General features: G+C 45.5%; 1 protein-coding gene across 1 annotated transcript in view; it reads left to right on the forward strand.

Annotated features, from left to right (window-relative positions):
- zpld1a (zona pellucida-like domain containing 1a) overlaps window positions 1-14,481 on the forward strand; it is a 107,832-nt gene that overhangs the window by 26,656 nt on the left and 66,695 nt on the right. The window contains exons 3-7 of the mRNA XM_038801225.1: window positions 2,304-2,524; window positions 3,783-3,964; window positions 4,064-4,136; window positions 10,147-10,244; window positions 10,334-10,414. Coding sequence (XP_038657153.1) covers window positions 2,304-2,524; window positions 3,783-3,964; window positions 4,064-4,136; window positions 10,147-10,244; window positions 10,334-10,414 — 655 coding nt within the window. The remainder of the gene's footprint in view (window positions 1-2,303; window positions 2,525-3,782; window positions 3,965-4,063; window positions 4,137-10,146; window positions 10,245-10,333; window positions 10,415-14,481) is intronic.

The following is a 14,481-nucleotide window of genomic DNA, read 5'->3' on the forward strand; positions in this document are numbered from 1 at the left end:
GTACAGGTTGTGGTGTGAGCAGCCTGTTGGCGGGTGGGATTCGATCGCCCTCTAGGTGGGGATGGGTGTTACAAGTGTGCAGGACGGAAGTTGGTGCCAGGGGCACGGTGGTAGTGACTCACTCTGGTTGGCCTGGAGGGATTGCCCATCCTCACCCAGCACTGCCTACTGGTCCGCTTAGTGGGGCTGCATGGTGGCGGCGGAGGGGGTAGGGGAGGGAGGTGTAGTGTGGGGAGTGTTGGACAAAGTTTGGTGCTAAGGGCACGGTGGTGGTGGTGACTCATCCTGGCCACCCTGAGGAGGTTGTGCAGCTTCTTCCTGCACTGCTGCCTGGTCCCAGTAGTGGGGTCCTTGGCACTCATGATCTCTGCCAAATGCTCCCCGGCCCGGTTGATGCCTGTGATCGCATCTACCTTCTCACCCTGGGGAACAGGTATCCCGTCTCTCCTCCTTAGCATCTAGCAGTGTCTCCAGCTCTGCATCTGCAAATCGCGGGACCTCTCTCCATGGTGACATCTTCTTGCTGGAATGAGAGTGTGTGGGGAGTGGAGCTCCAGCTTGTCAGGCCCTCCAGTGCCAATCCCAACTGCAGTGAATCCGACACTGACATCAGTTGGAATTTCACTAGTTCCATGTGGTGCCGGGTGCTGGTCCAGTAGCGTATCCTGAATTGCTTGGGACTGGTGCCACTATAAGGGCCGTAGAACACCTGGGATTGAGTCCTGCCATCAGCACTTAGGTTCTCAAATGGAGAATCTCACCCTTGGTTCTTCATTTGAAGTGTTTAATTTACAGACTATGGAGCAAGACAAAGTGGGATTGGGCTGGATCACTGCTCATTGGCTGATGCAATGGATGGGTGGCCTCTCTCCATCTTGAATTTTTATGATTCTCTTATTAAACAAAATAGAATGTACATAAAATATTTAATGCTTTATAACGTCAAACAGTAAATTCTATCTGCCTGGTCTGTGCTCAAAGCTGAACATTTCTAATTTTACTCAATAGTTTCTGTCATGGTGAAAAGGTTGTCTGAAGAGAGACTCTCATCTAATTCCTTCTGCATTTCATATCTTCAGCTTGCTCAATTGTAGCAGCTTTTTTGTTAGTTCTGTTTCCCCCTTTTCTCCTGAAAGCAGTACAGTAGATCTTGACTTTACGCGATAGTGTGGAATAGTGAGTAATGAGTCAACAATGAGTCCAAAGACTTTCAGATTAGGTGGATTGGCCACGCTAAATTGCCCTTAGTGTCCAAAATGTCAGAAGGGGTTATTGGGTTAGGGGGACAGGGTGGAAGTGAGGCTTAAGTTGTTTGGTGCAGACTCGTTGGCTGAATGGCCTCCTTCTGCACTGTATGTTCTATGTTCTATAACAGTCTATCACTCCCAACCTGGGGAGATTTGTAAAATGGGTTATGACACACTACCATCCAGTTTCCACTATTTCATAAAGTAAACATCCACCCCAGTGATTCTTACTGGGGTACCATTCTGAACTATTCCAAGCAGATAATGTCCGTCTGAAACTGTGGGTAAATGAGTCCTTAACAGTGATGTACACAAAGTTAAAATAATCTGATTTGACCAAATCAAATATTCTTGAAATGCATTTCTACACCCCAGGGAAGGTTTTCTTCTGTTCTCTGTTAGTGGCATAGCTGGAAGATTTCCAATGACTGCTATTTTTAGTCAAATCATAACTGTGTTCAAAAAGATCAAGGAAATTGCAATCAGATAAATTGTTCCACTGTGTTTATAATGTCGCTAATGCAGAGCAACCAAAGGGGAACATCTCCCAATTAGCATTGCTGGTAAGTGTGTCGCTTTGTGTGAATACTTGAAGATAAATCAGAATTTCTTCCTCTTTCAGCTTTGTAAACAGACTTACTACATTGCCTTTTTGCGTTTCACATTTCCTGTTCCAAATTGAATAACCTTCCATTTGCCCACATTAAATCTAATAACCATTCTTCAGCTCAACCAGCTAATTGATTTGAATCTTTTTGAATGCTATGCTATGCTCTTATACTTATCACTTAGCCATATAAATTGGCATCATTAGCAATGTTTATAATATTACTAGAATCTAGGAAAGAATTAAATGGTTATCACCTGACCACTTGAATGAATTTATATCACTTGTAACTTGATGTCTATGTCGCAGATATGTATTTTTCAAGCATATATCAACAAAATTTAATTTAACTGCAATAAGTGCAGTTCACAATATATAATATCAGTTAATCTTTATTTAACTTCTTTGTTCAAATTATAATTGACCTAATTCAATGTTTCTTCCTCCAGGTGAAAAGGACATCCTAGTCTTTTGTGGAGTTCAGACCATAACAATCAAGATCAATTTTTGTCCAGTACTGTTCTCTGGCTACTCAGAAACAGATTTAGCATTAAATGGCAGACATGGCAACGCACATTGCAGGGGTTTTATTAATAACAGTACTTTTCCCACAGTTGTCATATTCACCATCAACCTCAATACACTAGAAGGCTGTGGAAATAGCCTCGTGGTAAGATTAACTTTCTTCTTTCTCTTGTGAACAATAGATTATAGGTAATATTTCATAAGTACCTCAGAGACGTAGAAACAATGAAATGCAATGTGAATCTGTCATCTTTTTAAGATTCCACCATTTTCCATGTATGAATCTGTGGGAAGCCTCACTCTAGTTATAAAGCATTAGATTTGATGCTTCTAAATTGATTATTTTGAATAAATGATTCCCTTGCTCTCAAAAGATAAAGAAAAAAGGTTAATAGCACAAGCCTTGTCTTTGCAAATAATTCTGGAGTGATACCCATAATTTCCATGGTCCAGGTCACATTGGAGAGGGAAAACCAGAGATAAAATCATTTGGGTTTCTGTCACGCACATCATAATGGCTACCTATTTTCTTGACTGGCAGATGATGGACTGGCAACATGCCTTTCCATCAGGAATCCTAAGTTCAGCCTAAAATTGGGCGTTGGGCCTTTTGATTGAAATGGCTACCATGCAGTGTCTGTCTCATCCACATGAATATCTTGCCAATCTGCAGAGAGAGAATATTAGACATTTGGCTCATTGGCATTGGTCTAATGTGAAGGTTGGATAGGGTGGAGCCTCAAGGCTGGGGAGGAGATTGGTGAGTAGGAAATTGTGGATTAGGAGAGGATGTTTGTTTATCCTGATTCCACAGCAAGGTGTATTTGTTTAAATTTACTTTAGACTGCAGCAGCTTTTACAGAAGCCTGAGTAGAGCAGGCCCATCTCCTGCTCCTCTCAATGGTAAACAATTTTCCAGAGAAATCCCTAGCGGGCTTTACATTCCTCATTGATGTATACCCATACTTGGATCCCACTGCTCGTGGGACATTGTTCCTCATGTGCCTAAAGTTCAGTGGGTTGAAAGTCTCCCTGTTCAGAAGACATATGGCAGAATCCTGTGATTCTGAATAGACATCAACCTTGAGCCAAGGGACAGGCAATAATGGATGTACATCCAGGATTCCTAGAAATTTTACCCAACAAAAGTAACAGCAGCCAGAACACACATGTGGATTGGATGTGGGCCTTCTCATTGATACATTTGCTATTGTAACATCTATTTTATGAGTGGAACATGGATCAAACACATACCAACCTTTACCCCAGTGAATGGAAAATCGACTAAGATTCCTACATCTCTTTCAAAACCTTCCTTAATAAATAATATTCCGAAGAGGTACCTGTGCCTCTTATTTTGAACTGTAGAATCAGTAAAAACTGTTTTCTGAACTATTTTGTAGGTCTCTGCTGCTCAAGGACTCAATGCTTTAGGTAATATTTCGATGGTGCAATTTGGGAACATTTCAGGTTATATTGACACTCCAGATCCACCGACCATTATTAGCTACCTGCCAGGGCTACTGTATAAGTATAGCTGCAGCTACCCACTGGAGTACCTTATCAACAATACCCAGCTTGCTTCGTGAGTATAAATTTTAGTCGGAAAACAATTTCATTTGCCTTAGATCTTGACAAATTTTCTGGAACAGTTTTTAAAGTACTTTTACAACATTGTTTTTAGATCATCTGCAGCAATTTCAGTGAAAGACAGCAATGGTACATTTATCAGTACTTTGAACTTACTCCTGTACAATGTAAGTTTGTCCTAAATTTGTCAACTGTTACTGAAATAGCAATAGTCAATATAGCTATACGTATCTTCATAAAACAGTTCCAAATTAAGAAATTAATGCAAAATTGCTGTGGAAAAAACAATTCTTAATCATGCTACATTTCAATTTCTGTGTTGTGTACGTATTATGAGCACGATTTACCAGCCGTATCCTGCCGGATTTGGGGACGGGACACAGCCAGTAGAGCCTCGGAGAGGCCTCTCCCAGGATTACCGACGGTCATTAACCAAATATCGCAGACGCCACAATGGACAGGATCCAGACTTGCATAGTTGAGCGAGCTTAAATCTCACTTAACTATGTCTATGCCTGATTGAATGGTCACCTGGCATCTACCAGCCTCACAAAGGAGATCCCAGCCAGGTACCGTTTAGCATCGGTCCCCACAAATGAGGATCGTGCGAAATCGCATTTGGCAGGTCTCAGAGGCAATCAGTGGCCCCCGGGTGGTCAGCCTCTGGCCAGACTGGCACTGCTGGTGCCACCCAAGCACCTTGACACTGCCAGCCCAGTACCCTAGCAGTGCCATCCTGGCAGCTTGAGTGCCACCCGGGTGCCAGCCTGGCACTGCAAGGATGCCCAGGAGGCACTTCCAGGTTAGCAGTGCAGGAAATGCGGCTACTTCTAACACTAATAAATATTCTTAGAATTATTATTAATATAAGTGTGACCTCGGCAGGTCCCGAAATAGCAACAAAGTGCCGTTAGATAGCGGGGTCGGTCCGTGCCCCAGAAAAGAGACCCCTGTCAGGAAGGCCCCAGAAGAGAGACTCTTGTCTGAAAGCCCCCCAGAAGAAAACCCCTGTCTGGAAGCCAGAGAGCAGTCCATACAGAGGCAGTGAGTAAAATCACTGCATTAGCACTCACTTGTGCAATACGCCAGCTCGCTCAGACACAGGAAACACCTATCATTCATAGAAAGAGAAAACCAGTCAGCTGTGTTTAAACCCGCTCAGATCTCTGATCAGCAAGCCATTCATTAATTTCTCTTTGATATTGATTTTACTAGGCTCTAATTGGCAGCTTCCACACACCACAGCTGTCTGCATTGTGCCATTCATCTTCCTTCATGGTTGAGTAACTTTGCAATGTTTATAAAAATCTAGCTTTGATTGACAGTTCCTGGACAACGTCAAACAGAATTAAGTGCTTTCAAATCACTTCCCATCACGGTTGAGTGATTTTGAAGTGGTCAGCTAGGAATTGACAGCACTGGGGACAGTGTCTCCATCTGCTGGGTGAGTTGTAGGAGGGTCTCCATATTTAGGGTGTTTCTGTGTGAGGTCTCTGTATTTTTGACAAAGGGAAATCATATCTTACAAATTTTATTGAATTTTTTGAGCAGGTGACTAGGTGTGTAGATGACAGTAATATGGTTGATGTAGTCTACATCGTCTTTAGTAAGGCTTTTGACAAGGTGCACACGGGAGGCTGATGAAGAAGGTAAGAGCCCAAGGGATCCAGGCCAATTTGGCAAATCGCATCCAAAACTGGCTTAGTGGTAGGAGGTGGAGGATGATGGCTGAAGGTTATTTTGTGACTGGAAGCCTGTGTCTGGTGGTGTTCCGCAGGGATTGGTGCTGGGTCCCTTGCTGTTTGTAATATACATTAATGATCTGGATGTGAATGTAGGAGGTATGATAAATAAGTTCACAAATGACACAAAAATTAGTGGTGTGGTAAATAATGAGGAGCAAGGCGTTAGATTACTGAACGGTATAGACGAGTTGGTTAGATGGGCAGAAGAGGGGCAAATGGAATTTAAGCATGAAAAGTGTGAGGTAATGCACTTTGGAAGGACTAACAAGGCAGGGGAATGTACAATGAATGGACGGACCCTAGGAAGTACAGAGGGTCGGGCAGCACAGTGGTGCAGTGGGTTAGCACTGCTGCCTCACGGCGCCGAGGCCCCAGGTTCGATCCCGGCTCTGGGTCACTGTCTGTGTGGAGTTTGCACATTCTCCCCGTGTTTGCGTGGGTCTCACCCCCGCAACCCAAAGACGTGCAGGGTTGGTGAATTGGCCACGCTAAATTGCCCCTTAATTGGAAAAAATTAATTGGGTACTCTAAATTTATTTTAAAAAAGGAAGTACAGAGGATCTTGGTGTGCAAGATCTCTGAAGGTAGCAGCATAGACAGATAATGAAGAAGGCCTCTGGGATTCGTGCCTTTCTTAATCAAGGCATTAAATGTAAGAGCAGGGGTTAATTTTTCTAATTAAGGGACAATTTAGCATGGCCAATCCACCCACCCTGCACATCATTCGGTTGTGGGGGTGAGACCCATGCAGACAGGGAGAATGTGCAAACTCCACAGTGACCAGGGGCCGGGATCAAGTCCTGAGACAGCACTGCCACTCCAAGAGCAGGGAGGTTATGCTGGAGCTGTTTAAAATTATGATTAGGCCCCATCTGGAGTCCTGTATACAGTTCTGGTCACCACATTTTAGAAAGAAGGTGATTGCACTGGAAAGGGTGAAGAAGAGATTCACCAGGATGTTGCCTGGGCTGGGATCGTTTCAGCTATGAAGAGAGTCTGGATAGGCTGGGGTTGTTTTCCCTGGAGCACGGAAGACTGAAGGGGCACCTGATCAAGGTATATAAAATTATGAGGGACGTAGATAGGGTGGATAGGAAGGTACTTTTTCCCTTAGTGGAGGGGTCAATGACCAGAGAGCAGAGATTTAAGCTAAAGGCTTTAAGGGCCTGTGAGAAAAAACCTTTTTACCCAGGGGATGGTTGGAATCTTGAACTCACTGCCTGAGAGGATGGTTGAGGTGGGAACCCTTTAAGAAGTATTTAGAAGAACACTTGAAATGCCATTGCATACAAGCCTGCGGACCAGGTGCTGGAAAATGGGATTAGTATAGTTAAGTACTTTATGGCCAGTGCGGATGCAATAGGCCAAAGGCCTCTTTCTGGGCTGTAAAACTCGATGACTCAATAACTGTCGGAGCCTCTTCATTTAGGGGGTCTCTGTGGGGGGGTCTCTTTATTCAGGGGGCCTCTGTGGGGCGGGGGTGAGGCAGGTCAAGTCACTCATGTACTTGAGGGGGTGGGGGGACCCAGAGATTGTCCAGTATTTTCTGTTTTAAATTGTACTATGTTATGGTTACTATCACCAAAATGCTTCCCCACCAACACATCAACCACCTGTCCAGCTTTATTCCCCAGAATCAGGGGCGGAATTCTCCGACCCCCTGCGGGGTCAGGGAATTGCCCGGGGCCGGCGTAAATCCCGCCCCCGCCGTGGCCGGAATTCTCCGCCACCCGGGAATTGGCGGGAGCGGGAATCACGCCCCGCCGAGCGGCGGGCCCCCCGCGGCGATTCTCCGGCCCGCGATGGGCCGAAATCCTGCCGCTGACAGGCCAATCCTGCTGGCGTGGTTTAAACCACCTCTGTGCCAGCGATCAGACCCCGGGGGGTGCCCCCACGGTGGCCTGGCCCGTGATCGGGGCCCACCGATTGGTGGGCGGGCCAGTGCCGTGGGGGCAGTCTTTTTCTTCCACCGCCGCCACGGCTTCCACCATGGCGGAGGTGGAAGAGACCCCCCCCATGGCCGCTGATGCTCCGGCGCATGCGCGGACCGGTGAAGGCCTTTCGGCCAGCCCCGACTCCGGGCGGTGTAGCACCAAAGGCCGTTGGCGCCAGTTTTGCCGCCATCGGCAGAGCGGGAGCCACTCCGGCACGGGCCTAGCCCCTAAAGGTGCGGAGAATAAAGTTAGGAAAGTTGAACTCACCTAATACAATTACCCTACTATCATTTTTATACACCTTTGTGAATTGCGCCTATATTTGCTCCTCAATTTCCCACTGATTATCTGGGGATCTATAATAAACACCTATCAATGTGGCTGTCCCTTTTTATAGCTCAGCTCTACCCACAGAGCTTTATTTGATGCCCCCTACAAGATATCAGCTCTCCTTACCGCAGTAAATGACTCCTTAACGAATAATGCAATGTCGCCTCCTCCTTGACCCGCCCCTCTCTTGCCTGAAGATTCTTTATCCCAGGAAGTTGAGTTGCCAATCCTGCCCCTCCTTCAACCACGTCTCCATGATGGCTACTATATCACAATTCCACACGTCAATCCTCGCCCTTAACTCATCCATTTTACCTGTAATACTGATGGTATTAAAGGCCATCCAGCCTTGTCCTATTCTCTTGAAACATATTACTGCTGTATTCCCTCTTACTGGATTGTTTTTCTGTGTTATGCTGTGTCCCTATTCTGCTAACAGTCTGCGTTCCCTTCACCAGCCAAATTAATTTAAACTCCTCCCAATAGCACGAGCAAACCCGCCAGCAAGGATGTCAGTCCCGCTCTGGTTCAGATGTAGCTTGTAAGAATAATAATCTTTATTGCCACAAGTAGGCTTACATTAACACCGCAATGAAGTTACTGTGAAAAGCCCCTAGTCGCCACACTCCGGCGCCTGTTCGGGTACACAGAGGGAGAATTCAGAATGTCCAAATTGCCTAACAGCACGACTTTCAGGACTTGTGGGAGGAAACCAGAGAACCCGGAGGAATCCAACGCAGACACAGGGAGAACGTGCAGACCCCGCATAGTGACCGAAGCCGGGAATCAAACGTGGGACCCTGGCGCTGTGAAGCAACAGTGCTAACCATTGTTCTACCATGCCGCCCATATACTATGTTGCAACTTTTTGAATTCCTCATTGTCTCTGCTACTTGATCCATTAAGTATCCATGGATCAAAACTGATAATTGCAAAAACTAAAAAAAAGGGAAATAAGGGAATGAACAGAAAGGGCCGTTACAATAGGATATGGGCATCACTGGTATGACCAGCAGTTATTGGCTCTAACTGAGTATCTTACTAAGCCATTTCAGAGAGTAGATAAGAGTCAACCCCATTGTTGTAGATCTGGCGTCACATATTGGTCAGAGCAAGGAAGGACAGATTTCCTTTCCTAAACTATGTTTGGGAACGTCATGGGTTTTTAACAGGAATCCAGGTGCTACATGGTCCCAATTACTGACAATATCATTTTATTCCAGATGTATTGAATTAACTGAATTTAAATTCCCCAGCTACTATGGGACAATTTGAGCTCACATCTCGAAATCCTTAGTCCAGACCACTAAGTAGCTGGCCCAGTATCAATTTTTAAAAATAAATTTAGTGCACCCAATTATTTTCTTTTCTTAATTAAGGGGCAATTTAGCGTGTTCAATCCACCTAACTTGCACATCTTTGGGTTGTGGGGGTGAAACCCATGCAAACACGGGGAGAATGTGCAAACTCCACACGGACAGTGACCCAGAGCCGGGATCAAACCTGGGGTCTCGGCGCCGTGAGGCAGCAGGGCTAACCCACTGCGCCACCGTGCTGCCCTTGCTGTTCACTAAAAACTGCAATCAGCCAGTATTACAAACAGAGAAAAGATTTTTAAATGTATAATGTAAAAGTTGAATTTTATGAATAAGAAGCAAAATTGAATGCAACAAACTCAGACATGGATCATTGATTATTGTCATTTATACCTGCCTGGGATCCAGAGAGTTTAGGTATGAAGTCAGACAATGAACACCTCATGAGACATGACAATCCCTGCACTGCTGAGTCGTGGTGATGGAAGAGGGGAGGTTTGTGAAGCACAGCAAGACAGCAATAGAAATTGAAAGGGGTGAAAGAATATTCTGGTGTTTTATTTGATTTGCTTTGTGAATTACTTATGCAGAACTCTGGGACAGGAGATAAATGGATGAGTTTACAGACTATGATAGAGTATACAGTATGATGCAAGACCTTAAATCTCCACTCTTCACAGATTTGCTGAGAATTTCCAGCATTTTCTGTTTCTATTTCTTGATTGTCTGAATGCCCATTCCTCATTTAACATTTTTAAATTGGCTTCTTACACATTACTAACAGAGAACGTTACATACAAATTGGAAGGTGAAGGCTTCTGAGAACTTTGAACAATTTTTTGATTTCTCCAGGATTCAGCCTACAATCTCCCTCTAGTGATACCACCCGTGGGCCTACCTTTAAAGACCAAAGTGTATGCAGCTGTGAAAGCTACAAATCTAGATGGAAGGTAACAGTGTGATTTTCACATTTATTTTATCCATTATAAATATGGTAAATATTTCTGATTAAAAAATAAATCTCTTGTTATTTGCATAGATGGCACGTCTTTATGGATTATTGTTACACAACACCTTCTGGTAATCCAAATGATGAACATAGATATGATCTTTTCTTCAGGTGAGTAATAGCTCTTGGATCAATAAGCACCAGTACTTCTTTCTGGCTGACTATCCACAGGTCAAATTATATCCTATACCGAGAATGCATTTGGTACAATTTGAAGTAAGTATAAATAAATAAAAACACAAACAGCTTTTTAGAAGCTCTGAATTCCAAATAAATCTTTAAATTACTGCAGTGATTTCCTGATATCCATTCGTGTGACAGATGTAGCAAATGTAAAGTGCAACCATTTTTAAGCATTTCCATGCTTTGAATCATATTTGGACATAAGAAATGGGAGCACAAATAGGCCATATATCCCCTTGAGCCTGGTTCACCAATCAATAAGTTAATAGTTGATCTTCAACATCAACTCCCCTTGATTGTCCTATCCCTGTATCAATTTATTCCCTTATTGTCCTGAAATATATTGATCTCACTCTTCACTGACTGAGCATCCACCACCCTCCTGGGGAAAAAAATCAGAGATCTACAAATATTCGAGTGAAGAAATTTCTCCTAATCTCAGTCCTAAATTGCCAAACCCTTAACCTCTGTGACAATGAACCCTAGTTGTAGTCACACCAGCCAAGGAAAGCAGACCCTATCATGCTTGCTAAAGAATTTTATATATGTTTCACTGAGATCAACTCTTATTCTTCCAAATCCCAGGGAATACAGGACAATTATATTTAAATGTTCCTCATAGGACATCCCTCTCATCCCAGGAATCAATCTAGCGTCCATCATTGTACCCTACCTAAGGCAAGTATATATTTCCTTAGGTAAGGAGATCAAAATTGTACACAATACTCTGTCATAATATGCACCCATGCACATCATGGGGTAAAAGCAGGCAGTGACAGACACCCAGGTGAGCCAATCAACATACAGAACAGAACACAACCAATCACCAGACAGAACACCAGAGGGGGGATTCCAACTATAAAACACACGAGGCATCAGCACTCTGCCTCTTTCCACTGGTGACAACTGTAGTGACAGTCAGGGTGTCCAAATCATTCAACCCTTCTACACGTGGATCAGAGCTAGCCTGGTCTAGATAGTTAGAGTTAGTTTACTTAGAGTAGTAGAGAGTCAACCCACAGGCAGCTGTGCGCTTCGTTACTGAAGTTCAATAAATCTTATTGAACCAACGCCTATGTTTGGTGTATGCTTTATCGTTTCTCTGCAACGTATTGCAGTCCGTGTTACCCCAGGGTGAATAATATGACATGATACCAGGAGTGGCTACTGCTTCTAAGTAATTTACCTGCAAAAATTCACTGGCGACCAGCAACTGCCTTACAGCGGCATGGAATAGATCCAGGCACCTCCACAGCTCCGGATCTCCAGAAACCTTGGTGCCAACTGGCGGGTCTTCAAGCAAAAATTCAGTCTATACATTGAGGCCTCGGGCCTTGAAAGTGTGTCCGATGCCCGAAAAATCGTGCTGCTACTATCAACTGCAGGGGACCAGGCCATCCAAATCTTCAATTCGCTCACTTTTGCCGATGGTAAGGACAAGACCAAGTTCCAGACCGTCTTAGCCAAATTCGAGTCACTGTGAAGTCAACACAAATGAAAGCTTTGAGCTTTATGTCTTCCAGCAGCGCCTTCAGGGTAAGGATGACCCTTTCCAGTCTTTTCTCACTCATCTGCGCATTCTAGCACAATCCTGCAACAACAGTGACACCGCTGACTCCCTCATCAGGGATCAGATCGTGTTTGGTGTCCACTCCGACACCCTGCGAGAGCAGCTCCTAAAAATATAAAATATGACCCTGCCAGTAGACATTGAGACGTGCAAAGTCCATGAACAGGTGAAAAGTTGCTATTGCCGTCTTAAGTCGGCAGAGCAGGACCAACTTGCCTCCCACGAGGCTGAGAGTGTACAGGCCATCGCCTGAATGTGGAGCCTGAGCATCAACGAAGGCAGTCATTTTGCTAACTTTTCCAGGGGTCCCACGCATGCGCACCACGGTTGGGAGAAAGAAGCGGCCGATGACCACACTACACAGGTGCGAGCGGCGGCTGACTGCACTGCGCATGTGCAATGACGCACGGAACGTCACGACTTCGACGTGATACGTGTCCCAACTCCGGCACCGCCCATTTAAAGTGCCAATGCCCTGCAAGAGGCAGGCGATGTCTCAACTGCAAGAAGCCTGGCCATTACGTGGTCTTGCGCAGGTCTGCACCTCCGATAGGGGGCTAGCGATCCTAGCTCCAACGCAGACGCGTTCGAAGTATGCAGCAAGGGCTGCTGTATTTCGAACCTGATCCCGCCACGGATCCCGAGGACGACTGCCCGGAGTCCACATATCGAGTGGGTATCATCACCATGCATGACAAGGCCTCCTCACATTCAGCAACACACACACCCATCCTCAATGTGGATTCGGCGGATGAGTGGCGTGCAACACTACAACAGTACAAGTCAACCATTGTAGCATCCGGTTCAAGCTGGACAACTGAAAAGGAGCTGATCATCGTGGATGCCCTGTGCCATCACCTCGCCATGTGAGCAGGTAGACTTCATACACAACATTGAGGCACAAGTGCAACTGTGTGCCAGCACCCTCCTGACATCCGTCGAATGACTCGTCATTCGAGAAGAGACTGCCAAGGACCCTCTTCTGCAGCGGGTCATACATTACCTCACGAATGGCTGGCAGAAAGGGCAATACCACAGTACTATAATGTAAAGGATGACCTAACAGTTGTCAAGGGGATCCTCCTTAAATTTGATCCCATCGTCATTCCTCGCAGCCTCCAGAGCTTGGTGCTCTCGCAGATCCACGAGGGACACCTCAGTATTGAGAAGTGCAGGCGCAGGGCCTGGCAGGCTGTCTATTGGCCCGGCATCAACGAGGACATATCAAACGTCGTCCTCAATTGCGCGACCTGCCAGCGCTTCCAGCTTACTCAGCCCAAAGAAATTCTCCAGCAGCACGAGATTGTGACCTCACCGTGGTCTAAGGCAGATGGGCGTGACTACGTCCTTATAATTGATTACTTCTCCAGTTACCCCGAGGTAGTGAAACTGTCCAACCTAACATCCAGGACTGTCATAAAGGCCTGCAAGGAGGCATTTGCCAGGCATGGTATCGCTCACGGTTATGAGCGACAATGGTCCCTGTTTTTATAGTCAAGAATGGTCCAACTTCGCAAGGCAATACCAGTTCCAGCACATCACCTCGAGCCCGCATTACCCGCAATCTAATGGGAAGGTCGAAAAAGGGGTCCATGTCGTGAAGTAGATGCTCTGTAAGGCTGCAAACTCAGCTTCGGACTTTATCTTGCTCTTCTGGCGTACAGAGCAACCCCTCTGTCCAGCGGTATGTCTCCGGCACAGCTCCTTATGAATCGTAACCTGCGGATTGTTCCGGCCATTCATTTACCTGACCTGGATCACCTTACAGTGCTGCAAAAGATGCAGCAGATCAGAACCCGGCAAAAGCTGACATATGATGCTCATGCTACTGATCTGCCCGTGCTCTCTCTGAAGGATGCTGTTCGCATCAAGTTGCTTGGTGGAGGATGGTCAGCTCCAGCTGTTGTGGTTCGACAGGCTGCACCCAGGTCGTTTATGGTTCGCATGGCTGATGGATCCATTATCAGGCTCAACACAAGGGCACTACGCAAACTTGCCTGCCCACCACCGGATCTCACGTTCCCAGATGTCGTTCTGCCTTATCCGGACACCTCGCTCCACGAGGCCACCAGTCTGGCTGCATGCCAACCTGTCAAGACGCCATCATCCCCACCTCCACCTCTCAGGCGGTCTACAAGAATTCGACGACAGCCCCAACGACTGGACTTATAAATAGTTCCTTTGTATACATACTGTTATGTTTCTGCATGCTAGACACCTTACATGTACATATGCATTCACTCAACAATTGCTGTAAATAGTTAATTCTGTAAATATGTCGTCTATGCTGTCAGCAACCGACAATTTTTTTTTAAAAAAGGAGGGATGTCATAATTTGCACCCATGCACATCCTGAGGTAAAAGCAGGAAGTGACAGACACCCAGGTGAGTCAATCAACATACAGAACAAAACACAACCAATCAC

This window comes from Scyliorhinus canicula, chromosome 7, assembly GCF_902713615.1.
Source record: "Scyliorhinus canicula chromosome 7, sScyCan1.1, whole genome shotgun sequence".
Taxonomy (NCBI): Eukaryota; Metazoa; Chordata; class Chondrichthyes; order Carcharhiniformes; family Scyliorhinidae; genus Scyliorhinus; species Scyliorhinus canicula.